This window comes from Crotalus tigris, unplaced genomic scaffold (assembly GCF_016545835.1).
Source record: "Crotalus tigris isolate CLP2741 ecotype Arizona unplaced genomic scaffold, ASM1654583v1 scf7180000024386.1433019, whole genome shotgun sequence".
In the NCBI taxonomy this organism is placed as follows: Eukaryota; Metazoa; Chordata; class Lepidosauria; order Squamata; family Viperidae; genus Crotalus; species Crotalus tigris.
Window position 1 is genome coordinate 138,949 of NW_024100556.1, and position 25,067 is coordinate 164,015.

General features: G+C 39.4%; 1 protein-coding gene across 2 annotated transcripts in view; it reads right to left on the reverse strand.

The window, feature by feature from the left end:
• Nucleotides 1–351: 351 nt before the first annotated feature.
• The window catches only part of PTGR1 (prostaglandin reductase 1), a 30,392-nt gene continuing 5,676 nt past the window's right edge, over nucleotides 352–25,067 (reverse strand). For both annotated transcript variants that reach the window (XM_039328974.1, XM_039328973.1), the window contains exons 2-10: nucleotides 23,853–23,968; nucleotides 22,105–22,150; nucleotides 19,989–20,048; nucleotides 17,106–17,273; nucleotides 13,905–14,022; nucleotides 11,204–11,359; nucleotides 7,602–7,707; nucleotides 1,360–1,478; nucleotides 352–938 (exon numbers count right to left, since the gene is read on the reverse strand). In XM_039328974.1, coding sequence (XP_039184908.1) covers nucleotides 828–938; nucleotides 1,360–1,478; nucleotides 7,602–7,707; nucleotides 11,204–11,359; nucleotides 13,905–14,022; nucleotides 17,106–17,273; nucleotides 19,989–20,048; nucleotides 22,105–22,150; nucleotides 23,853–23,958 — 990 coding nt within the window. In that variant the 5' untranslated portion in view covers nucleotides 23,959–23,968 and the 3' untranslated portion in view covers nucleotides 352–827. The remainder of the gene's footprint in view (nucleotides 939–1,359; nucleotides 1,479–7,601; nucleotides 7,708–11,203; nucleotides 11,360–13,904; nucleotides 14,023–17,105; nucleotides 17,274–19,988; nucleotides 20,049–22,104; nucleotides 22,151–23,852; nucleotides 23,969–25,067) is intronic.

Consider the following 25,067-nt stretch of genomic DNA (forward strand, 5'->3'; position numbering starts at 1 on the left):
GGCCCCTATGCTTCAACTCTGCCATCCACTCCCCTCCACCACCACCCCATCTCTGTCTTTTTGGCTACCCTTCACAGCATGGTGGAGATGAAGAAGCTGCTAATATTAATGTTTTGTTTAGTGAAAAATTCCAGTCCCAATTAGGTTCGTAACCACTTGTATTGCACGTTTTATATAACCTAGTGCCAAAATCTTATCCTTCCCCTTCTAGCAGAAATTCCCAGTTCCTTTGTTGATTTTCTGCTTGCCCATAAGGCTTTTTCTACAACCCACAAAGTTGCAAAGTTTTGTTGTCTAGCAGCAAGGCTTCAGCTGGGCAGCCACAATAAGATTGAAGATGGACTGTAAATGTTTATTTGTGTTTTATCAATTTTTATTCTCTTGTTTCTGTTGTTTGTTGGTTAAAGCTATACTGTAACAAATAAAACTGATTTTATTTATATCATTTATTTATTTCGCAACCAACATAAGCTCACCCAACCATCTATAATATGTCTGAATACAATCTCTGGATGTAGAAACTATTTATGGATAAGAAAGGATTCTGTGTGCTTCATCTTTTCAGGGTGCTGCTTTTATTCAAACTGGATAACATATTGATAGCAGGATGTAACAAATCCAAGTGGCATTTGTTTCTTTTGTCCATAGACTTCACATGATCATCTTGATTTTCTGTTTTGGCCACACTTGAGGCATGCTGCAGTGGCATAGTAGATTCGCATAATCTTAGAGAATTAGATCATTGTTGGCAAGAAGACAAGTCAAGACTATAAGGAAGTGCGGGTACAGTGATTTATGGAGTTTTCAAAGGCAGAACCTAGTGCCTTTTATACCTCTACTATTGCCTTTCCAAAGTTGTCTCCTTTGAGCATTCCCATAAACACAGCGGGCATGTTTTCGAAACCCTTCGTGATGTCCTCACGGTATTTAATTTTCCCCTATGTGAAAAGTGAAACATTAAAATGTAAGCAGTTGTCCCTGGGACTTAACAGCTAAGAATACACTTCTGCTCAAAATAGCAAGGGACAAGACAAAGGGAAAGTATTACATGTGTGTTTTAGAGACATATCCACGCCTGCATACTACCCTGGAGTACACAAAGATCTATTCCTGAATGTACTCGAGAATAAAAATACTAAGCAGTACTCGCAGTAACTCAGAATCAAGCTCCCGGCGTGTTTTTCTCTGCAGATCAAAGTTATTCAGCCCAACCAATATCAAAGGGTTGAACTTGCTATAAAATGAGGAGAGAGAATTCCGTGGCATACTACCTTGGGCTCAAGACCTTCTCCCCTTTGTATTGCACATAGACGGGAGGGGGGGGAGAGAGAAAGCACACCTTTCCTACTCTCAGCTTACCTCTTTAACCCATTTCAGTAGTGCCTTCCGCCCTTCATCTTTTCTATCATTCCAACGTGTGACTAAAAAACCTTCCATGTACAGCTGTTTCAAGATCATGGGGACCTGGACAAATGGCCCTAGGAAAGAGTTCAGAGAAGAAAAAGTTAGGAAAGTTTGTCCTGTCACACCATATCTTCATTCCTGTCCCTGTTACCCGAAGTTGCATATGTTATGTTTCCTAGTTTCCTGCAATATTCTGTCCATTTGGAAAAAAAAAAAGCGAGCAGTATTTTCTCAATTACGGTCAACATAACATAGTTTTTTGTAAAAAAAAAATTGCCAGGGAAATTGTATTGAGCCTTCACAACTGAATCATAAACATAAGTGTATCTCTTTCCAAATACAATCAAGTGTGTAAATAAAACATCAGCAAGGTTACCCATCAAAGCCGACCCTCCTGCTTTTGGTCGGTTTCTGAACAAAACCTAGGCCACGGGTAAGCAATCCTGGCTCTTTTATGACTTGTGGACTTCAATTCCCAGAATTCCTGAGCCAGCATGGCTGGCTCAGGAATTCTGGGAGTTGAAGTCCACGAGTCATAAAAGAACCAAGGTTGCCTATCCCTGACCTAGGCTCATTTTCTTGTTCAAATATAGCCAATTTTGATTTTCACCTTAAAGCGAGATCAAGCAAACACCAGCCAAAAGATATGCGACAGTCATTTGAATGAGTTGCTTGGAACTAGACAGCTATGGCTCAGTCACATTTTATCAAAGTAGCTGCATGATTCTGTTATTTTCCTACTTGCTCTGGTTGTTTGTCTCATCCCTGTGAACACATGACTTGCTGTGCCATTTTTGTATAGCAGGTGACAGTGTTTTAATGCAAACGGTGGCATCTCACGCGTCTGCTTCACAGCTCTCTCAGCTTACCTCATTCTTTGCCAACATGCTGCATATTTTTTTCATGCTTCAACTGACCCATTAATTGTCTTAAACATGAACAGCCACAGGTATATTATCATTTACAGTATACTAGATACTTGACTTACCACAGTTTGTTCAGTGACTGTTTGAAATTATGACAGCATCAGAAAAAAAATGACTTAGGACCGTTTTTCACACTTACAACCATTGCAACATCTCCACAGTCACATAAAATTCAGACGCTTGGCAACTGGCTCCTATTTATGAGTGTCCCAGGGTCATGTGGTCACCTTTTGCTACCCTCTAACAAGCCAGATTCACTTGACTATGTTACTAATTTAACAACAGTGATTCACTTAACAACGGTGGCAAGAAAATTCATAACACGGGGCAAAATTCACTTAAATGTCTCGCTTAGCAACAGAAATTTTGGGCTCAATTGTGATTGTAAGTTGAAGACTACCTGTATATACTTCAGGATGTCTTTCATTGAGACCATGTTAAAAATTGGATTGAACAAAATATAATAGAGCAAGGGAGGCACTGAAGCAAGAGCAGGAAGATTGTAAGGTTGTCCTCAAGCAGGAAGACCTAATGTGTAGTCCTCTTTCAGCTACAGCAGCTCACTGGGTGACTTGGCAGTCAATCATTCTCTCTTAGACCAATCCATCTCATGTGGTTGTTGGGGGGGGGAATTAGAGGTGGGAATGCAGTGTATGCTGCCTGGAGCTCCTAAAAGAAAATGTAGGATATGACTCTCAAACCACAAAAATCCATGTTTTCCATCCCGTATTTTATCTGTCTACCTTTTAAACAGCCACTGTTGATTTTAATGGTATGTACTTATGGGGAAGCATTAGCACTTTGGTATAAATGAAATAACTGGAGAGGGGGAGACAGATCTGCATACAGAAGTCACTGTATCTCTTGCTTGCTAAAAGTGTAAAACATTCATTTTAGTTTTGCGTTCATCCTGGGGAAGACCGATCTAAGTACCATTTATAACCACGTTTCTTTAAGTGGTTTGAAAGCCATGATATAATATTTCCACTGTCACTAAAAATGTCAGAACAACATTTGAATTCTTATTCTGCTGCTGATTCTGCTACCAATAAATCCTAAATATTGGTTGGCGTTACCACGTCTTCAAAGGTGGTCCTTGCTAACCGAATGCCATTGGGTTCAAACAACTAAGCTAAAATCAAATAAACCTCTTTGTGGTTTATTGTAACTTCTACAAGGAATTACTGCACGGTGACAATGATGGAGTAGCATAATATCTAAATCAGATTATTGAAAAATTAAACTTTCCTGGCTCTGGCCTGCAGAAAGTCAAAATTAAAAGAGCCCTCATTTAAAACGTTATTTGACCAGCTGCATCTTCTTAGCTCATTAGAAAGTTCAAGAGGACAGACATAATCATGGACTGAATACCAAGGAACCCATTTATTCAGGTATCACAGATCTTCCATGAAGGATATACAACTTTGGTCTCAGCAGGTGAAAGCACCAAATTTTATCTGAGATTGGAGTGATAAGCAGGGTCAGTTTGCGTTAAAACAAATCTCAGGATGGTCAATTGGAATGCAAATTTGAAAAGGCATCCAGGAAGAAAATAACTTTCAGTTTTGTTGGTAACAAAATGATAATCACCCATGTAATAATCACAAGTTACAATGGGAATTTTCAGCTTTTAAAATACTACTATATAGTTTCGTAAGCAACATCTACTTCTCCATAACTTCATGAGACTTTAGAGAAAGTTATTTAAAAGGCTTTAATTTTTTATTGATGCTGGTTCTCAGAACTTTCTACACAAAATGAATGGTTTGGTTTTTGGCTCAGCATGGTGTGACTCTGGTCAGTGGTGGCTCACTGAACAAACCAGATCCAAATAATCAATTCCTGACTGGCATCTAGTGGCGTACAACTATTTGCATCACTCATTAAATTTCAACCACAAAAATTCACGGTTGTTGCCACATAGTCAGGTTACCCTGAATGAATACTGTTTCAAAATTAAGGATTTTTGTAGAAAGAAGAAAGAAAGGAAGGAAGGAAGGAAGGAAGGAAGGAAGGAAGGAAGGAAGGAAGGAAGGAAGGAAGGAAGGAAGGAAGGAAGGAAGGAAGGAAGGAAGGAAGGAAAAAGAAAACAAAAAGAAGGAAGGAAGGAAAGGAAAGGAAAGGAGTGGTTGATCTATCCTTATTTATATCTATACTTATTTTTTACTAGGTAAACTTGAGTGGGTTGAGGGTTGGATCTGGTTAGTACCTGAATGAGAAACTAGTCGGGAACATTTAAAATGAAAAATATTTTCGAAAAAGACAATTGCAAGCCATTTCTATATTATTAGCAAGAAAACAATCTCACTTTAAGGGCACATTCTATCCAAAGCACAATGGTGAATGGCTTCAGTTTTCTCCATCCTGCCATGCTTTTTTTGTGACCCTTGGTGTCTGTATATATGCATACAAGTAGTTCTCGACTTATGACCACTGTTAAGCAAGGCAGTTGTTAAGTGAGTCACAACCTATTTTAGAATTTTCTTCATGGTTGTTAAGCAAACCGTTTGCAGTTATTAAGAACGTTGTTAAGTGAATCTGGCTTCCCCCATTAACTTTGCTTGTTGGAAGCCAGCTGCGAAGGTCACAAAGGGCAACCACATGACCCTGGGACACCACAACCATCATCAATGCATGCCAGTTGCAAAAGCGCCCAAATTTTAACCACGTGACCGTGGGGGATGCTGCAACAGTTTTAAGTGCAAGTACAGCTTGTAAGTGACTTCCAGTGCTGGAACGGCCACTAAATGAATGGCTGTAAGTCGAGGACTACCTGTATCTACAACTAAGTGCCAAATTTGCTTCTGCCTGTTTTCAGGCATAGTTATTCAATCTGATGTAAATGAACCACTGAAAAGCAAAAAAAAACATCTTTTTTCAGGGGAAGGGTCCATGGTTTAGGTCAGGGGTCTGCAACCTTGACAACTTTAAGACTTGTGGACTTCAGTTCCCAGAAGACTCCTGGTTTAAGTGGCCAAGAAGCACGTGTGGAAGTCCTTGCTTTCCAGTCAAGAAAAACATTTTGATCATCCCAAACATCATCAGGGAATGGCAGCCAGAGGCTTTGTCTCCCAGAAGATAACTGAAATAACCAGGGAGGCAGCAGAGTGGAGTGGGACTTGGGGATCTCATGAAAACACGAACAACAGCAGTAAACAAAAATAAGGACACAACCAAAGCAAATATTTGGTTTGATTCACTTGTGCTCAGTTCTTCAGTCCCTAGTCATCTCACAGCTGGACGACTGTAATGTGCTCTACATAGGGCTACCCTTGAAGAGCATTCGGAAGCTACCGCTGGTGCAGAGTGCAGCAGCGCGGGTAGTTTTCGCCCCCCAAGAATAGCCCCTGTAATATCACTGCTCCGCAAACTGCACTGGCTACCAGACTGTTTCTGGGTGCAATTCAAGATGTCGGTGATCGCTTTTAAAGCCCTTTGTGGCATGGATCCAGGTTACTTGAGGGACTGTCTCATGCCACTGGGATTGGCCATACCACTCGTGCCCGCAGAGGAGGCATGCTGTGGGTTCCGTCAGCCTGATTATTCCAGCTGGCGGGGAATAATCTTGCCCCACCTCCCCATGTGAGGTTGGCCCCAACTCTCCTATCTTTTCGTAAGGACCTAAAGATGTGACTTTGCCAGTTGACTTGGGGCCCCAATGGGGAACAGCTCAATGATTGAGTAATAACAAATCCCATCTCCCCCCCACACACACTCTATCCCCGCCCTTCCCATCTGTCTTCGGTTTTAATGTTTGATTTTTAACTTTTAATGTTTTAACTTATATGTAACTGTAAGCCACCTAGTTAACCTATGGTAAGATGGGCAGCCAATAAATTTTATGAATGAATGAATGAATGAATGAATGAATGAATGACAAATAAAAAGTCTGAAAGCACTCTGCAAATTTCTTTGCAGCAGGAGAAAATTTGCAGAAAAAGGGAACAATGGTTTGGTGACGGAAACATATACATAACCACTCAAACTTATTGTAACTGCAATGCCAAACTGTCCAAGTGTGGGCACATTGTTTTAAAAACCACAATAACATGAAAATATATATTCTTAAAGTCTTCACTTTTTTTAAAGTGAAATGGTCAAGGGAGTTGATTACTAGTTTTCTATTCTAAATGTTCTTTTAGGATTGATTCTCTTCAAAAGTAATTCAACAGTAGTACTATTTCTTAAAGCACAGTCTTGGATATGAACTTTTAAAAGATGCTGCTGCTTTAATAAATTGAATCATTAAAGCGCTTTAATATATTTCTTAAAGTAACATCTTTTTTTCAAAATGTAGCATTAAATAAGTTTCGTATTTATTGTAAAACAAATGAGGTTTCATTATAAAAATGATCAGTAAAAGGATTAGAAATAAGTTAGTAGAATTTCGAAAGATTGAGGGCAATAGAAGAAAGGGACAACAGAGAATGAGATAGCTGGATGGAGTCATTGAAACAGTAGGCGTGAGCTTAAATGGGCTCCAGAAGATGGTAGAGGACTGGAAGACCTGGAGGAACGTTGTCCATGGGGTCGCGATGGGTCAAACACGACTTCGCAACTAACAACGAAGTAGAATTTCTCTCTCTAACAAGGAGATTTGTCCAGGAACATCTGTGCATGTTCCCCACTCGCTGTCAAATATTGCTATCATACAATTTGGCTGGTAATCATACCAAATTGGTATTATGCTCAAAAACCTAAAATGAGCTTTTTTCTCCCATCTTCATAAAAACTAACAGAAAGATGAAGGCAGACAAAAGAAAAGAGACAAGGTGCATCACATGCTCTATTAATTTCTACCCTGAGGTAGAATATCTTATGTGTTTAGTCTCCTTTCAAAAGTAGTTTTTTAAATATATGTTTGACAATGTATGTGTTATGTGTTAGATTAAAATTAAGGGACTAAAATAGGAATATTGATCTTTTAAAATGTTTACTATTAGTATTTGAGGATAGTTTAAATATTGATTATTCATTTAAATTAAAAAAAACTGTTGTATTATTATCTCTGTACTGAAATAAATTGGAGGTCACCTTTGTTATTATATTTGGTTGTTGTATTTTTTTTGTCAGTCTTTAATCTGCCTTGTTATTCCCCTGCTTTTTTCCCCTTTATGTTAGTTTGTATTTTAATGTTTACTTTTGAAACTTAATAAAAATATTTATAAGAAACAAGAGAAAAAAGGGAGGAGGCAGAGAAGGAGGGGGAGGATGGGGGAGAAGGAGAAGAAGAAAGCAAACAGCATGGAGAAAGAAAAAAGAGATTTGTACCTTTCTTGAGCTTGGTGTCATTATACAAGGAGATCGCACCACACACCGCAATTCTCCCATATGTCTTCATTTGCTCCAAAACAACACTGGAAAATTCTCCTCCCACCTGGTGGAGACAAAGACAACACAACATTTGCCAAGACTAAAATACTCCCCAGAGGAAAAATACTGTTGACTGAGCTACATGGAATTATTTTGAAAGAGCTTCACTAATGCCCATAATCTGTTCTTAGAAGCAGAGATCACAGGAAAGAAGTACACAGTTTTGCTTTGGGAATTTCAAGCACTTAAAACATCTCCCAACTGGAGGAAGCAGGAGGTCACATCTAATACTAGGGAAGTTAATTCTTGATTCTGCCACAAATAAATTCCCTTCCTATTTTCTTTTTGTTAAGCCTGCCTAAAACTGCTCTGGGTAAACTGCTAACCCAGCAGGAAGCCCAGAACAGGCTGAAAAAGAGAAGAGGAATTTGAGCTGTCACTGAATTTCATTCTGCGGGACAGGAATAACACGTTCGCTGATTTTTCTCAAAAATGGCATAAAAAGACAAAATCAGGGCACAAATGCTTTGTTGCTGTTAATTGCGAAGTCGTGTCCGACCCATCGCGACCCCGTGGATGCTTTGATCAAGTATTTTGGTAAATGTTAAAAAAGGGGGGGGGACTCGCCCTGAGAATGAATAAAGTTATCAGCTGTTGTGGGTAAGCAAGGAGGGGTCTTCTCAGTTCACCTGTGACTATGTGTGTCAACTCCACCTGGATCACAGGATCTATTTTCAAGTTTGAAAACAGTTGTTTGAGTTTGAAATAGCCACATAAAAAGGGTCCAAAGGTCAAAGTACTTTGGGAGTGGTAAGATTAACCCTTTTTGAACACAAAACAAATATTTGGGGGCTTCAAATGAATCAAATTCAAAATATGTCAGAATAAATGGCTCAATCAGAAAAAAAAAACTTTATTAGAGTCCCAAATGCACTTTTTTTTTTCTGGAGGCAACTGGACTTTCTTGTGTTTCTTTGGGACAGCACCTCTGGGATAGCCATACCTGGATGACTGAGAATCTCCACAGACAACTTTTTTTAGAGGAAAAAAGAAGAAAAACCAAACAATCATATTTAAAGTAAGACAATCCTTTGGGACTCAAGAGTACGCAGATAGTCCTCGACTTACAGCAATTCATTTAGCGACTGCTCAAAGTTACAACGGTGTTGAATTAAGTTATTTTATGACCATTTTTCACACTTGCAACTATTTGCAGCATCCCCATGGTCATGTGATCAAAATTCAGATGCTTGGCAAATGGTTAATATTTATGACAATTGCTGTGTTCCGGGGTCATGTGATCACTGTTTACGATGTTGTGACAAGCAAGTGAATGGGGAAGCCAGATTGTCAGAACCCATATTTTAAAGGGCCTTTTTCCTTTTCTCTCTAAACCCAAATTGCATTCTCTTCTCTCCCTGGGTTCTGCCATACTCTGGGAGGGGAGGGGAGAAGCGCTTGAGGGTTATTGCCTAGTTTCCTCTATTGCAGACATGTCAAACAGAAGGCCCGGGGGCCGGATGCGGCCCACGAAGTGGTTTCATGTGGCCCGCGAAGCCATCCTGGAAACAGTGAAGGAATGGCCCCCGCTGCCTTGGCCCTGGCCGGCCGGGAGCCAATGTACAATTTTGTGGTGGCCATCTATGCTGAAACACATTCAGTCTTAGCTCCACAAGGCTGTCTAGAAACAGCGAGGAACCAGCCCCTGCCGTGTTGGCCCCGCCCCCTGGGTACATGTTGAGGAGGTGTCACCCTTTGTGAGGAATGAAGAAATGGACCATGCCCTGGCACTTGCCCCGGTCCCACCCCCTTCTGCCAGAGACCCTCAAATCTGTCCCACTCCTGCCCCGGCCCCCACAGGCACCCTTGACGCGAACGATGTAGAGTTGGCCACGCCTACCCAGTAGGTCACATCCACTCCATCCACACCCACCCAGTAGGCTGCACCCACCCTGGCCACACCCACCCGCCCCCCCCCAAGGGCAACCGCAATGCTGATGCGGCCCTCAATGAAATTGAGTTTGACACCCCTACTCTATTGCTACGTAACACTTTGCTGTTCCTGCATTTCTTCCTCTGTGAATTTTCTCTCCCCTGTAGTCAGCTAGAAAGCGGGAAGGAGAATAGAATGTACCTCCGGCAACTGTGTTATCTCCACATTTGCAAGGGAAGGTGCGGAGGAGCTGCTGCCTAAACATTGCTGCATTCTGGAGATGGCCTGATGTTATCTCCTTTTTCCCACCACGAACTTTACACCTTGGGATTGGCCTGTTTGAACTGACTGGATGAACTATGGGATGGGACTATGCTTGGGGACACTTTTTACCTATTGCTCTGGCGGGAAACCCTCAGATCCTGTCTATTATGCCTACTATCAGTTTCTCCTAATAAAAGCTCCTTTTGGAAGAAACCGCTTCCACGAGTTCTACTTTCTTGGGATGAGGCATTGAAATGGGCCCTGACACAGATTCACTTTACAACCAAGTTACTAACTTAACAACTTCAGTCATTCACCAAACGATTAAGGCAAGAAATGTAAAATGGAGCGAAACTCACTTAACAACAGAAATGTTGGGCTCAACTGTGGTTGAGGGTGGCCTGTACCACATAGGCCTTGGTTAATGGCCATTCATTCAGTGACTGTTCCAGCACTAAACAGGTGGTACTTATGACAGGTTCTCATAGTTATGACTATAACAGCATCCCCACAGTGATGTGATTACAGATCTGGGTGCTTGGCAACTACTTCACAATTAATTATAATATTGCTTGCAGCATCCCACAGCCACATGGTCGCCATCTGGCTTCCCACAAGCAAAGTCAATGGGGAAGCTGGAACGAGGTCACAAATGGCAATTGCATGATGTCATGCTTAACAATATGGGATTCGCTCAGTGATGCCACCAGAAGTTCTGGAACTACCGTAGTGAAGCAATGCAGTCAACTGACAGTGTGCTTTACAACTTCATCGCTTAGAAATTCTGGTCCTGGTTTCTGTCATTAAGCAAGGCGTACCTGCATCAGGTACTTGAGCACAACTAATATAGGTGCACACACGTAGACACAGACCACACATGTCCTTCATTCACACCTGCTCATCTTCCTCCCATATACTGACAAGTGCTAAGAAACATACATCTATAGGTAGAGGAATAAGCCTCTCGGCTGAACCCCTATAAGGTGGGTCACAAGCAACACATACAATTCATGCCTATCCTGAAAAACCTTATCTAGAAGGGGAGGGGGAGACATGGGGTTGTTCGTTTTCTTTCCAAGAAAGCCTGATTTAAAAATCTTATTTTTGTTATTATTGTCATTAAGTGTGCACTATACATCATAGAAGGAGACCAGTGGTGGACTGTCTGGGAGAGAGAAATACAACGGGTGTCCCAAAATATAAAAAATCTGATTTGGGGGCTGCAGGGGAGACTTAAGGATGCATTGCTGCTTTTCTTTGCCAGGGCCAAAGCAGCTTTCCACATAGGACGTTCCTTAGATCAGCTTCCCTTCCTATCTAAACACATAGGCCAGTCCAAAGTTGGGCTCAGTCTTGTACGTACATTATCAAAATAGCAGTCGTAGCCATCGGGGGCAGCATCTTTCAGAGCCTGCTCCAGGGATTTCACCGTCTTGTAGTTAAAAACTTTGTCAAAGCCAAGTTCCTTAAGGTAATCCAACTTCTTCTCGGAACCTGCAGTGCCGACCACTTTACAACCCTACCAGTTAAAAAAAATAACAATGAGGGCCAGGTTCCTTTGCAAGGCTATGCGAGTTTCTTCATAAACCATTTTCAATAGAGATAGAGATGACAAGCAGGCAGAGATAGGCAGGAGGTAGGAGAGATTGGAGATTGGATTGGATTCAAGGGATTAAGTTGAGAGATAGAGATAGCTGGGGGTTGGGGAAGAAAAAACAAGAGAGAGAAACTTTATAGGCCAGCTCAAAAAGGATGACTTAGCACAGGGGTCTTCAAACTTGGCCCTTTTATGACTTGTGGACTTCAACTTCCAGAATTCCTCAGCCAGGCATGCCTGGCTGAGGAATTCTGGGAGTTGAAGTCCACAAGTCATAAAAGGGCCAAGTTTGAAAACCCCTGACTTAGCAAGTAAAAACCAAAGTAAAACCCAAGAATTATAAATCTGGTGTGGTCAAAGTGTGACATATCTTACATATAGTAAAACAAAAAGCCACGTTAGGATAAATAAAATCCCATTGATCAGATAGTGAGTATCGTGATTGTCAGGTACAAAACCAAGAATGACACGTGGCAATTCTTCCAAGCTCTTTATTGTTTCACACCTATAGAAAAAGCCTGCCAGACAGGATTCTATTTTCTGCACCTACAATATAGTCTGTGAACTATTAGGGAGGATCTGTCTTCAACCTCTTTCTCTCACACATAATGTCTCAGCTGAGTTGCCTCCCATTCCTCTGGATTGTACTCCCTCCCTCCTGAGAATCACTATATTCCATTACAGTGGCACTTAAAAGAACAGCACCAACTTTTCATGGAAGAAGCTTCCACTGATGATATAATTACTTCATTGCAATAAAGACAGGGGTAAATGAAATATGTCCACTGTAACAAAACACACCAAAGTCATATGGAATAAAAGTAAGTTAGTAGTGTTAAAAGGACTACCTGCCTTTATGCACAGAGTGTATTGAAAAGATGCTATGGAACAAGTGTTACCTGGCAAGACTGAGACTAAGTTGAAAATAAATTTTAAAACAACAGGTTGCAAGAACGGCATCAGTATATAAAGTGGATTTACAAACGAAGCTTATTAAAATTTTGCAGAATTTTGTAGCAAGGGACAAAGAAAAATAAAACAAAAAGAATCATGTTCTAGGACAGACATGTCAAACACAAGGCCAGGAGCCGGATGCGGCCCGCGAAGTGGTTTCATGTGGCCTACAAAGCCATCCTGGAAACAATGAGGGAATGGCCCCCGCTGCCTTGGCCCTGGCCCAGGCCGGCTGGGAGCCAATGTACAATTTTGTGGTGGTCATCTATGCTGAAATGCATTCAGTCTTAGCTCCACAAGGCCTTCTAGAAACACCGAGGAACCAGCCCCTGCCGCGTCGGCCCCGCCCCCTGGATGCATCCTGGGGAAGTGTAACCCTTTGTGAGGAATGAAGAAATGGACCATGCCTTGGCACTTGCCCTGGTCCCACTCCCTTCTGCCAGAGACCCTCAGATCTGTCCCACTCCTTCCCAGGCCCTCACAGACACCCTTGACACGAACGATATAGAGTTGGCCATGCCCACCCAGTAGGCCACACCCACTCCATCCATGCCCACCCAGTAGGCTGCACCCACCCTGGCAACACACCCCGCCCCCCCGAGGGCAACTGCAATGCTGATGCGCCCCTCAATGAAATTGAGTTTGACACCCCTGTTCTAGGACATTATGTGAAAGGGCTGAAGATTAAAAGCACTGAAGCAAAGGGAAGGAATGTGAGGTTTTGTTTATTTGACCAAAGTTAAAGTGAATATGTCATCTCTGGTAACCATTAATGGACTTTAGCCAACCTCAGGAGCAAAAGGATGATGTTTTATGGACTTGTTTATAAGTGAGGGAAGGGATATTGAGAAAAGAACATTCTCACTGAAGGTGATCGTTGATATTGAAGGGACATGGTTGTATTGTAAGAGAAGGTGATAAATTACTAAAATAATTATACTTGTCTTGAAATGGGAAAGTCATTTCTTTACATAGTTCATAAGCTTTACATAGTTCGTATTATATTTTTGTTTTCTATTTTTACTTTTTTTCTTCTCTGCATCCATTTTCTTTTTCTTTTTTAATTTTATATTAGTTTTTATTTGTTGCAAATTGTAAGCTTTAATAAATTATTAAAGAGAGTACTTTTCTGGGTGCAAAGAATGAACATAAAGTACAGGTGTCCTATAGAAAAAACAGTGGTATCCCAAAAATATTGTAAAAATGAGAATAATGTAATTGACATCAGTCACATCGTAATGCTATGATTATGAAGGTTATACAGTGTGTAGTTGGTATCACTGAATGATGCTATCATGAGATGTATGACATCATATTGTATCATATTCCCTCATCCCATGACTAAATGGACATGTTGCAAATAAGGTGATTATGTGCAGAAATTTCTCTGCAGTAACAATCAAGGAGCATGGAGGTAAATAGAGCAGAGACAAGAAAACCAGAGCTTTCATAATTCTGGTGCATTGATCAGGCTGTTGGAAGTTGAAGTCCAAAATATTTCATATCCACTTACGTTAAGTTTAGCAATTTGCCCAACCACACTGCCCACAGCACCAGCTGCTGAATTAATTAAGACAGTTTGTCCTGGTTTGGGCCTGCAGATCTCCAGTAGGCCAAAATAAGCAGTAAGACTGCAAGAAAAAAGAATTAAAAGCTTGTGAAAATAAACACTGACACCATGACATGTCCAAAACATAAAACTCAAAAATGACTCAAATATGAACATTTACAGCTAATGGAAACAACCTGCTTACATATAAATAATATCTTTAAAAGCACCATAGAATAAGTCAGAATTCCTCAGCTTTGAGGGCTAGTAAACACACGGAGAATTTTGAAATAATACAGTATCATTCATTCATCGTTTGTTCATTCCTTCAATTGGTATTTTTACAGAATCCATCAACTGTCAACAGCCTACATGATACCATACAGTATATTAGAAAAACATTAAAATATCCATTGTAAGACTTCAAATACATCAACAATTTAAAAATTGCCAAGAAGAATGATCAAAAAAACCAAATAGGAAAGGAAAGGAAAGGAAAGGAAAGGAAAGGAAAGGAAAGGAAAGGAAAGGAAAGGAAAGGAAAGGAAAAGGGAAGGGCTGAGATTAACTAAAATGAACTTATAATAGTTTGTTTAGTGGCCATTCAAAGTTACAATGGCACTGAAAAAAGCAATGGATAGGCAGACCAGAAAAATAATGACAATGAATCATGCCCTTCATCCACGCAGTGACATTGATAGACTTTCTCTACCAAGGCAAATAGGTGGGCGTGGAATGCTACAAGTACATCAGATGGTTGAAGAAGAAAAAATGGCTTTGGAAGAATATCTGAAGAACAATGATGAAGATGCACTGAAATTAGTATATCAGGAAGGCTTACTGACTACTGGAGAGACCAAACTGGCCTACAAGAAAGACCAATGAAGAACAGAATAGAGGCATGGGAAGACAAAGCACTACATGGCCAATACATGAAAAAAATAGCTGGGAAAGCAGATAATAATCAAACCTGGCAATGGCTAAGAGCAGGAAAATTGAAGAAAGAGACCGAGGGACTAATTCTGGCTGCACAGACCAAGCCTTAAGGACAAATGCATATAAAGTCAAAATTGAGAAGACAGCAACAGACAGTAAGTGCCGCCTATGCAAAGAAGCTGAAGAAACAGTGGACCATCTGGTAAGCTGTTGCAAGAAGATTGCACAGACTGACTACAAGCAGCGGCATGACAAAATAGCAACAATGGTGCATTGGAAGATCTGCAAAAAATATCATTTGCCTGTAAGCAAAAACTGGTGGGATCATAAAATAGAGAAAGGCATAGAAAATGATAAAATTAAACTGCTCTGGGACTTCAGAATTCAAACAGACAAGCACCTGCAACATAACACCCCAGACTTAACAATTGTCGATAAGAAAGACAAAAAAGTCTGGATAGTGGACGTGGCAGTGCCTGGAGACAGCAGAATAGAAGAGAAAGAACTGGAGAAGATAACAAAATACACAGACCTACAAATAGAAATAGAAAGACTGTGGCAAAAGCAAGCAAGGTAGTACCAATAGTCATAGGCTCCTTGGGTGCAATCCCAAAACAACTGGAGCACCACTTGAACACAATTGGCATTGACAAATTCGCTATTAGTCAATTGCAAAAGGCGGCCTTATTAGGAACTGCTTCCATCCTACGACGATATCTGTAATACCATCAAACATCCACATCTGCATATCCCAGGTCCTGGGTAAGGACTCGATAGGTAGACAAAATGCCAAATCCAGTCTGAACATCTGGCTGACTGTGCGATGATCGATAATAATAATGTTGGAAGGGACCTTGAAGGTCATTGAGTCCAACCCCCTGCTCAGGCAGGAAACCCTACAGGTAGATTATGGAAAGAGGGACCTGTGATCTTTACTTTAAAAAGGCTAAAGATAAATATGTTTTATTATAATTACTGTAAAAAAAGACTGGAAGCTATTTATTTATTTTATACCTTTCTTTTTCTTTTCTTTTTTATTTCTTTTCGGTTTACTTATCACTTTTACTTTAGATCCTTTTTTCTATACATTTGTATCGTTTTTATTTTGCAAAAAAACTTTTTTTAACAAAATGAATTTGAAAAACAGAATAAAATCTGCACATCTGGCAAGAATTATGTATAAGAAACAGGAAGCTCACTCTGGCCACCTCCTACAAAGAAAATCTTTACAAAATGTTCTACAGATGGCATCTCCCACCCATAATATTAGCTAAAATGGGTCCAAATGTTTCTTCCAAATGCTGGAAATATAAACTGGCAATAGGGACATACTACCATATGTGGTGGGAGTGCCCACGAGCCCATGATTTTTGGAATAAGGTTAAAAAATGACTGGAAGAAATATTAATGTTAGTGGTAGAGTTAAAACCAGAACTTTTTTTACTAGGCATAACCACGCAGAAATATGACAAAGGGGTATTTTATTTGATGTTACACATTCTCACAGCTGCTAGATTGGTGTATGCTCAAAATTGGAGGAATAAAGGAATCCTAACAGAAGAAGAGATTTTATATAAAATTTTATCGTGTGCTGAAATGGATAAGCTCACAGTGGAAATGAAGGATAAGACAGAATCAGACTACTTTGAAATCTGGGACAAATTTTATTACTGGTGTGAATCAAGGAGAACTGCTTCAAGTTAGTGTTAAGACAAAAATATATATAACTGTATATATAACTGTATTGTGTAGAAGAATATGTTTATATAGAGATCAAGAATTATGTATTAATTATACATATTAAGAGGAACAATTTGTTAGGAATATTTATTCTGGAATGCCACGTTCTGTCCATCTTTGTTTTAACTGTATTATAAATAAAAAACTTTTAAAAAATAAAAATAAAATAAAATAAGCACAGGAGGGGCACGAGACTTAGTTAGGACTCAAGAAAATGTTTCTGGACATGCTGCAGTTCAGTCACCACCACCCCACACACACACACTGGAATCAGGGAACAAAGAATTAGGCTGACATCCTCTGAATATTAAGTACATACCTTTCCCAGCTAAAAGGTATGTTTCTCATAGGCTCCCTGATTGTGGAACCATCAGTCTATCATAGCCTATGCAGCACCACCTTAGTTCAAGTACCATGTAGCAATACTTAAAGTCTGGGCTACAATCCATCACATCATCTCCATCAAGTACATTATTAGAATACACTTACCCTGGCATGCCAATTGTTCCAAGAGCCAATGATCTTGGAAGTTTTTCTGGCCAGTCTGAAGGCAGTGGTGATAGGTCTTTGCCATTGGAAATAAAATGTGTTGTCCAGCCCGCAGTTGCCACAACAAAAGTTCCTACAGGAAATGAAAGATTTCTGCTTTCCAAAATCCTTTGAAAACAACACAGGTACCTAGTTATACTAGTCATCAAAGAAACTCTATGGATTGCAAGCGTAACCAGTTTTTCTAAACATTTATGAAGGAGCAGTGTAACTCACAATCTGACACTACAACATTGCAGGGAATTTTTATGTTGAGCATGTTATGAGACCATTCTAGACATATTTTAAAGCATTGTTAATGGTTTTGAAATATCTAAAAGCTGCATTTCCTTCCATTATTTGAGGAGAAGAGGCCCCACAGGAGAAGCTAAGATGGTCCCTGAATTGCAGTATTTTCAATATCAAGTGAAGAACTTTTCATGCATTCAAAACTTAATTTTATTACTCTTATTGTGCCGGGAAGCTTTTTTTTTTTTGCTGAATCTTTTGTTAATGTTTATTTAGTTATCCTTGGAACAGCACCAGCGATAAAACTTGCTGTACTTTAGGTTCTATTTGAATATTCTTAATTATGCATTTTTCCCCCCTTCAATTTAGACAAGGCCACAAAGTCTACCAAATCGACAGGTCTTGTGAACTGTGTATTATTTACTATTTATATTGTAGCCTTAATGAGGACCTTGTGCAATTTCTCTGACTCAGCCCACACTTGTTTCCAACAGAATACAGATAAAAATATAGATTTGATGGAAATTATAACTCAGTATGGGAAAGTTTCTGGTTTTAAGGTAAATAATAATAAGACTAAAATATTATCTAAAAATATGATTATGAAGGAAAAGAAAATGTTAGTTAAATTGACAGGTTTTGAAATAGTGAAAAAGGTTAAATATCTGGGAGTATATATTACAGCCTCTAATGTAAAATTGTATAAAAATAATTGTGAAATATTATGGTTAAAAGTACAAAAGGACTTAAACAATTGGAAAAAATTACAATTATCTTTGTTGGGGAAAATTGCAGCTGTTAAAATGAATGTTCTACCAAAGTTTCTTTTCTTGTTTCAAATGATACCTATTTTGAAAAAAGATGCCAATTTGGATGAATGGCAGAAGGGCATTAATAAATTCATTTGGGCAGGGAAAAAAACAAGAATTAAATTTAAGATCTTACAAGACGCACGGGAAAGAGGAGGACTTAAGGCGCCTAATTTGAAATTATACTATGATGCGGTGGTTTTAACACTGGTTAGTGATTGGCTTAATTTATCAAATAAAAGTATACTTCATCTTGAGGGATGGGATTTATTATATGGGTGGAATGCATACTTAATTTATAATAAAAAAGTTGACCAAGCTTTTAAATCTCATATTTTAAGAAGTGCTTTATTACGTGTCTGGAAGAAGTATTATTATAAGTTAAATTATAAAATACCAATCTGGGGATTCCTGGACATGTGATAGAGGGGGTATCTATGGTTGTGAATTTGGATAGGATTTCTTATAAGGAACTACTTAGATTGGTAAGGAATGATTGGTAATTAAAATCGTTAGTTGAGTTAAAGCAAGAAAATATTGTACAGTCTTGGTTTCAGTATAATCAATTGTTGGCTAGGTGGAAGTTAGATCAAAAGGTTGGTATTACCTTAATGGATGAGAATTTGGTAATAAAGATTAAAGATCAAAATCGAGCGCATATAAAGAGAGTTTATAATGCTTTAATAGAATTGAATTCGGAAATGGATTTAATTAAAGATTGTATGGTAAAATGGGCACAAAATATTGAAGAACCGATTCCATTGGATATATGGGAGGTAATTTGGGTTAGAAATGTAAAATTTACCCAGGCCCAAAATTTAAGAGAAAATTTTTACAAAATGTTTTATAGATGGCATCTGGATCCTAAAAAGTTGTCTTGTATGTATCCTAATTTACAGCCCAAATGTTGGAGATGTGGTAGCTTGGATGCTACTTATTTTCATATCTGGTGGACTTGTAGAAATATAAAAGCTTTTTGGATTAAGATTTGGTGGAACATTCAAAAGATTTTTAGGAGAAAGATAAAGTTTACTCCACAATTATTTTTATTGGGTGTTATTGTAGATTGTGATGTTAAAGAAATTAACTTGATGTTGAATTTGATAACAGCTGCAATGTTATTGGTAGGGCAATATTGGAAGAAAGATTGTTTGCCTACTATAGAAGAATGGACGCTTAAAGTGTCAAATTTAGCAGAAATGGCAAAAAATTCTGCTTACTTGAAGGATCATTCACCAGAAAGATACATTTCTGTCTGGAGAAGATGGATAGATTATATTCAGAATAAATACGGGACTAAAAAGTTCCATCTAGTTTATGAGTAAATTTTAGAGTATTATTATTATTAATAGTTTATTATAGTAGAATTATTAGTTTTATTATTATTTTTAGTATTAGTATTGTTAAAAATTTGGATATTGTATTGTTTAATAATATCGACTCGTTTATATTATTAGGTTTATTTTTAATTTGTTTATACCTATGTTAAAGGGGAGTTAAAGCGCGTTATGGACTTGGTTATTTATATAGTTGGTTAATGTTAGTTAGAGTTTGATTATTATATTTGTAACCCTGTACTCAGCTCTGGGAAGTGGGGGAGGGAGAGGGGGGTTTTAGGGTGGGTGGGTTTTGGGGTGTATACTGTAATTTTTATAAAACTTTTCAATAAAAAAATGTGGTGTTGCTTTACTTTTCGTTTTATTGCCCAATGCCCAACTTAACTTCACCTGTAAGAAAGGGAGACCACCAGCTGGTGAAACAGGACATAAATCAAGGTAGATCTTACCTTGCAACCTGAGATCCTATCATAATGTCCCCTTCCTTCATCCAACTCTTACTGTAGATTCTGCAAAACAAAAATGAAGCAAAAATCCATTATGAATTTTTCTTTAGAGAAATACATGGGGCCAATTAATGACTGATATGATTGACAGGCTTAGTTCACGTTGGAGAGAGGAACATAAATGTAAGTAATTTAGCCTGGACTCAAGTCAAACTCATTTCATAATGACGTTAGGGCAGAGCCAGACTTTTATATCATGTTTTATATCTAGCTATGGCAGCAATGAATACTGTGATCTTGTGGCAAAATTGATCTTGTGGCAATTATATAATTAGGTCATGTGAAAGTACATAATTAGACATTAATATAAGTTACAACAAATTCTAATTTGGAAAGGAAGTTATTCTTTCAGGACGCAATGTAGTTACTCATTTGTGCTACATCAAAAACCTTTTGGTATGTGCAAACAATGATTAAATGTTCTATTCTCTAGACCATGAAAAACCACAAAATATGCCAGTATAATTTGCTTCGGCTAAATGTCTAGAACAGCAGGCTTAGCCATCTGTCATATCTTTAAATAAAAACACTGCTCTCTTGCGCTTGGTGTGTCTCTAGTAATAGCAACTAGATCATAATCACTCTTAAGCAGTACATCAGGACATCAGATTCTGGTGTACCATGAAGAGAAGGGCTTGTCAAACTGCAAAGAACTCTAGTTTATACATAAGGATGATGCCTTACTTGCAACTGTTAGAAAAAGCAATATATCAAAACTATCTAAAACGATTGACTTGCCAGATTAATGTAGAAACAAAGGGATCTGCCTACAGGTGGTCTTTGACTTGTGACCACATTTAAGTGAAAAAATTCTGTTGCTAAGCAAGGCAGCTGCTCAGTGAATTTTGCTCCATTTTACAACCTTTCTCGTCACGCTTGTTAAGTGAATCAATGCAATTGTTCGGTTAATAACACAGCTATTAAGAGAATCTGGCCTCCCCATTGACTTTGCTTGCTTGTCAGAAGATCGCAACAGGTGATCACATGACCCCAGGACACTGCAACCATCATAAATATGAACTAGTTGCCAAGCATCCAAATTTTGATCACCTGACCATGGGGATGCTGCAACGGTTCTAAGGGTGAAAAACAAACATAAATCACTTTTTTCAGTGTCCTTGTAATTTTGAACAGTCACTAAACGAATGGTTGTAATTCAAGGACTATCTGTATTTGGATCTTTGTCTCCAAATAGTTGTTAACAGGAAGGTTACTGTAGAAAAGTCTTGGGGCTTCCATTGTGTAGAATTCTTGGTGGTGTTGCTACAGTTATGGTATTATGTCATTACAGCACCACAAACTATATGGCTAGATGGGAGGAAGGGACTTTGCAGCAAACCAAGAAGAGGGGGCATGTCTCTAGCGGCCCAAAACAGCCCATTCCTGGCCTACAAGAAGCCTTGTATTAGAAAAGATGCAAAATACCATTTGCACATTTTAGAGAAAAAAAAGTGAAGTTAGCCAACCTCAGTTATGGGCTGGGAAAGAGAGGAAGGCTGCATCATGTGCATATGCCCATAAGGTTGACTGAATAAGGCAGGGGTATCAAACGGGCCGGACGTGTCACGCGGAAGCCGCGCCCACCCCCATTGCCGCCAATGGCAAAACAGTCCCGATACGTTGCGCGACATCACCTGACGTCGTGAGTTTGACATGTCTGGAATAAGGCATCTTAGCCCAAATTAGGAAAATGTGTATACTTATCCTCTGCAGGATCCAATCTGAGACGGTCACTGGGACCAGAGGTTTAATCTTTTGGGTTTTCGGACTCACGCTGAAGCCCATCCTCAGGGAACTTCTATCTCACCAGAATGGATGGACTTCAACACAATTCTGAAAGCTTGGAATACTAAGCCTCTAGTCTGGGTGACCAACACTCATTGGATCCTGCAACACTATACTGCGGCACATATACTTGCCTTCATTCATACTGCTCTCTGCTATCAAAAAAGCTGTTGAGAGATGACTAAAGTACAATAATTGGGAAATTAGGAGAAAAGGTCAATGGTCAGAATAAAGTGGGGTTTTAGTATTGAAACACAAAGTCAAACAATAATACCTCATATAGGGGTCCACACTGAGAAACACACTTTCAAGCAACAGCTCTGAAATACAGAAGAAAAAGTTATGAAACATCAAACTAATACACATGGGCAATTCGGAAATAAACCTCCGTTTGGTTATCAATGACAGATGCTCACAGATACAGAACTTTTATTATACACATTAGAAAACTGCAACATTACATTACTTTTTGACATAATCGCCATTCAAATTGAGGCACTTGTCATAACATCTTACAAGGTTTGAAATTCCTTAGTAGTAGTTGCTCGGCGCCAAATCTGGACTATTGGATGAGGGGTGATCAAAAACATCCCAACGAACTGCTTCAAAAGTTCTTGGGTGCATCTAACAGTATGCGGGCAAGCGTTATCGTGAACCAACACCACATTGGAAGTCAGCATGTCTCGACACCCGTTATGGATGGGTCGTCTGAGTTTTCATAATGTTTCACACTAGACGTCTGAATTGATGGTCGAACCACCCTTCATGAACTTCACTAGCAGTACTCTTTTGGTATCTTCACATTTGGTGGGATTTTCTATGGCACCACTTCTGATGTGTTGTTAGTTATGCTCACCTGCACACCGCTAGACACACCCAAGAACTTTTGAAGCAGTTCCATTGGGATGTTTTTGATCACCTCCCCCTATAGCCCAGATTTGGCGCCGAGCGACTACTAGGGAATTTCAAACCTTGTAAGACGTTATGACAAGGGCCTCAATTTGAATGGCGATTATGTCAAAAAGTAATGTAATGTTGTAGTTTTCTAATGTGTATAATAAAAATTCTGTATCTGCAAGTGTCTGTTATTGGTAACCAAATGCGAATTGTCCTCGTTCTACTGGAGAGAAAACTACCATTTGATAATCTATTTTCTTTTAAAAGAAACCAGGAAGGAATGGACAGAAAATGGGAGAGATGCACTAGTCTGAAAATGCAATTTATATGCACGAGGGAAAGAATTTCTTTACACCATGCTATTTTATCAGTTATACAAAATGTGTAGCTTTTATACTATTTTTCTGTTAAAAATCTTACTGTTATATATGCCTTAGGAAAAAAATAAGTAAGAAATAGAAGGAAATACATTATACCAATAAAGAGGTGGGAACAGCAAGGAATACAAATTTCAAAGTATTTTTAATTCGTTTATTCATTCAATTTGAGGCCTCGGGTAGAGAGCAAAAAAACCTAGACATTTTGGACTTGGAGGAATAGATGAAATCTGTCTGAGAGCATTCTTTTCATCTAAGTTGTATGATGTTTTTCTCAGTGATTTTTTCTGGTCAAATGGTGTAAGAGCAGATCACTTCAAAAACATGCTTCCTAAATTCAACAACTCAACACTGAAAACAGTCTTTCATTTTATAGATTCATGGGCCAAACACTCTTGGCCCACGTTTTAATAAACCAGCTTTCAATAATATAGTTTCTCACTTTCCAATCTCAACTTCATTTGTTCCATTTCCAAATTCATTGTAAACTTTAAAAACAAACAAACAAAAGTCACCACTCATACATGAATTTTCAGGATGCATTTCTCCCCTACATTAACATCTTTGAAGGTGCTTGTCATAATGCAATTTTCAAAGCAATTTTTTTAGCGTAATGTGTTTAATATTTTCTGCATGATATGCTTGGGTACAGGAATCATATTTAAAAAAAACACCAAAAAACACTAGGACAAAGGTTGTTGACATGGGAAACCTGTAATACAAATCACAATCCAACAATTCCTCTTACCTCCATTGTTTAGATCTGGTAGATTTATCTCTATTAATTCAAAGTCACTCTGCTTAGGAACCCCTTCAAAATGCTGCTTCAGGATCCAAGCCTTTGCCCTCATCATTGTCCACAGCCTGAGTGATTAAATAAGAATTTGGCAACTTTATAACAATAGCAATAGCACTTAGACTTATATACCGCTTTGCAGCGGTTTACGGAATCAGCATATTGCCTCCAACAATCTGGGTCCTCATTTTACTGATCTTGAAAGGATGGAAGGCTGAGTCAACCCTGACCCCAGTGAGAATCGAACTGCTGGCAGTTGGCAGAATTAGCTGCAATACTGCATTCTAACCACTGCACCACCATGGCTCTTGTTTTTCTTTTACTGAAGTGATTTCCTGAAGTTTACATTCCTAAGAATTTTTTTTCTTCTAGCTAAAACCGGCAGCACCTTTCACTTAGAACAGTGGTTCTCAACCTGTGTGTCGCAACCCCATTTGGGGTCGAACAACCATTTCACGGGGTTCGCCAAACAACACAGTCCGCCATTTTTTCCCCCTTTTCTTTAGCTGTGCTACTCCCTTTTATTCTATTGGCTTTTGAAAGCCAATAGAATAGACTCTCTTGAATAGAGTCTAATTCTATTAGCTTTCAAAAGCCAATAGGAATTGTCCAAGCTGTCTCTGACCTGCTGAGCCCGCCAAAAGTCCCATTCTGCAAACGGTGCTGCAAGTTGTCTGCAGCGAAGGCGAGCTGTCTGGAAGCTTCCGCCCCTCCCTGCTGAGCAACTACTAAAAATGTAAGTAAAAGAGGGCCAGGGGTGGGAGGTGGGAGGCCGGTGGGCGCTGGGAGGGTTGCTGGTGCGTGTGGGTGCCTTACTTCCCTTGGGCTGGGCCAGCTGGTGGCCCAGCCAGTGGTCGGCCTGCTCCTTCTCTACCGCTTGCCAGCTACACCTCGGCCAGCACAGGGGGCGGCAGCTTGCATGTGCGGCGCTCCCGGGCAGGGAAAGTCCTCGACTTACGACCGGTTGGGCAGTCCTCGACTTATGACTGGTTGGGTAATCCTCGACTTACGACCGGTTGGAGGTCACGGCATTAAAAAGGTTGAGAACCACTGACTTAGAAATTGAGAAAATCCCAGATTTGTGTTCTTAGTTCTAGAACAATAGGTGTCCTCAATGCAGGCAAGGACAACCCAATTCATGACACGTACCCTTCCTTATTCAGACAT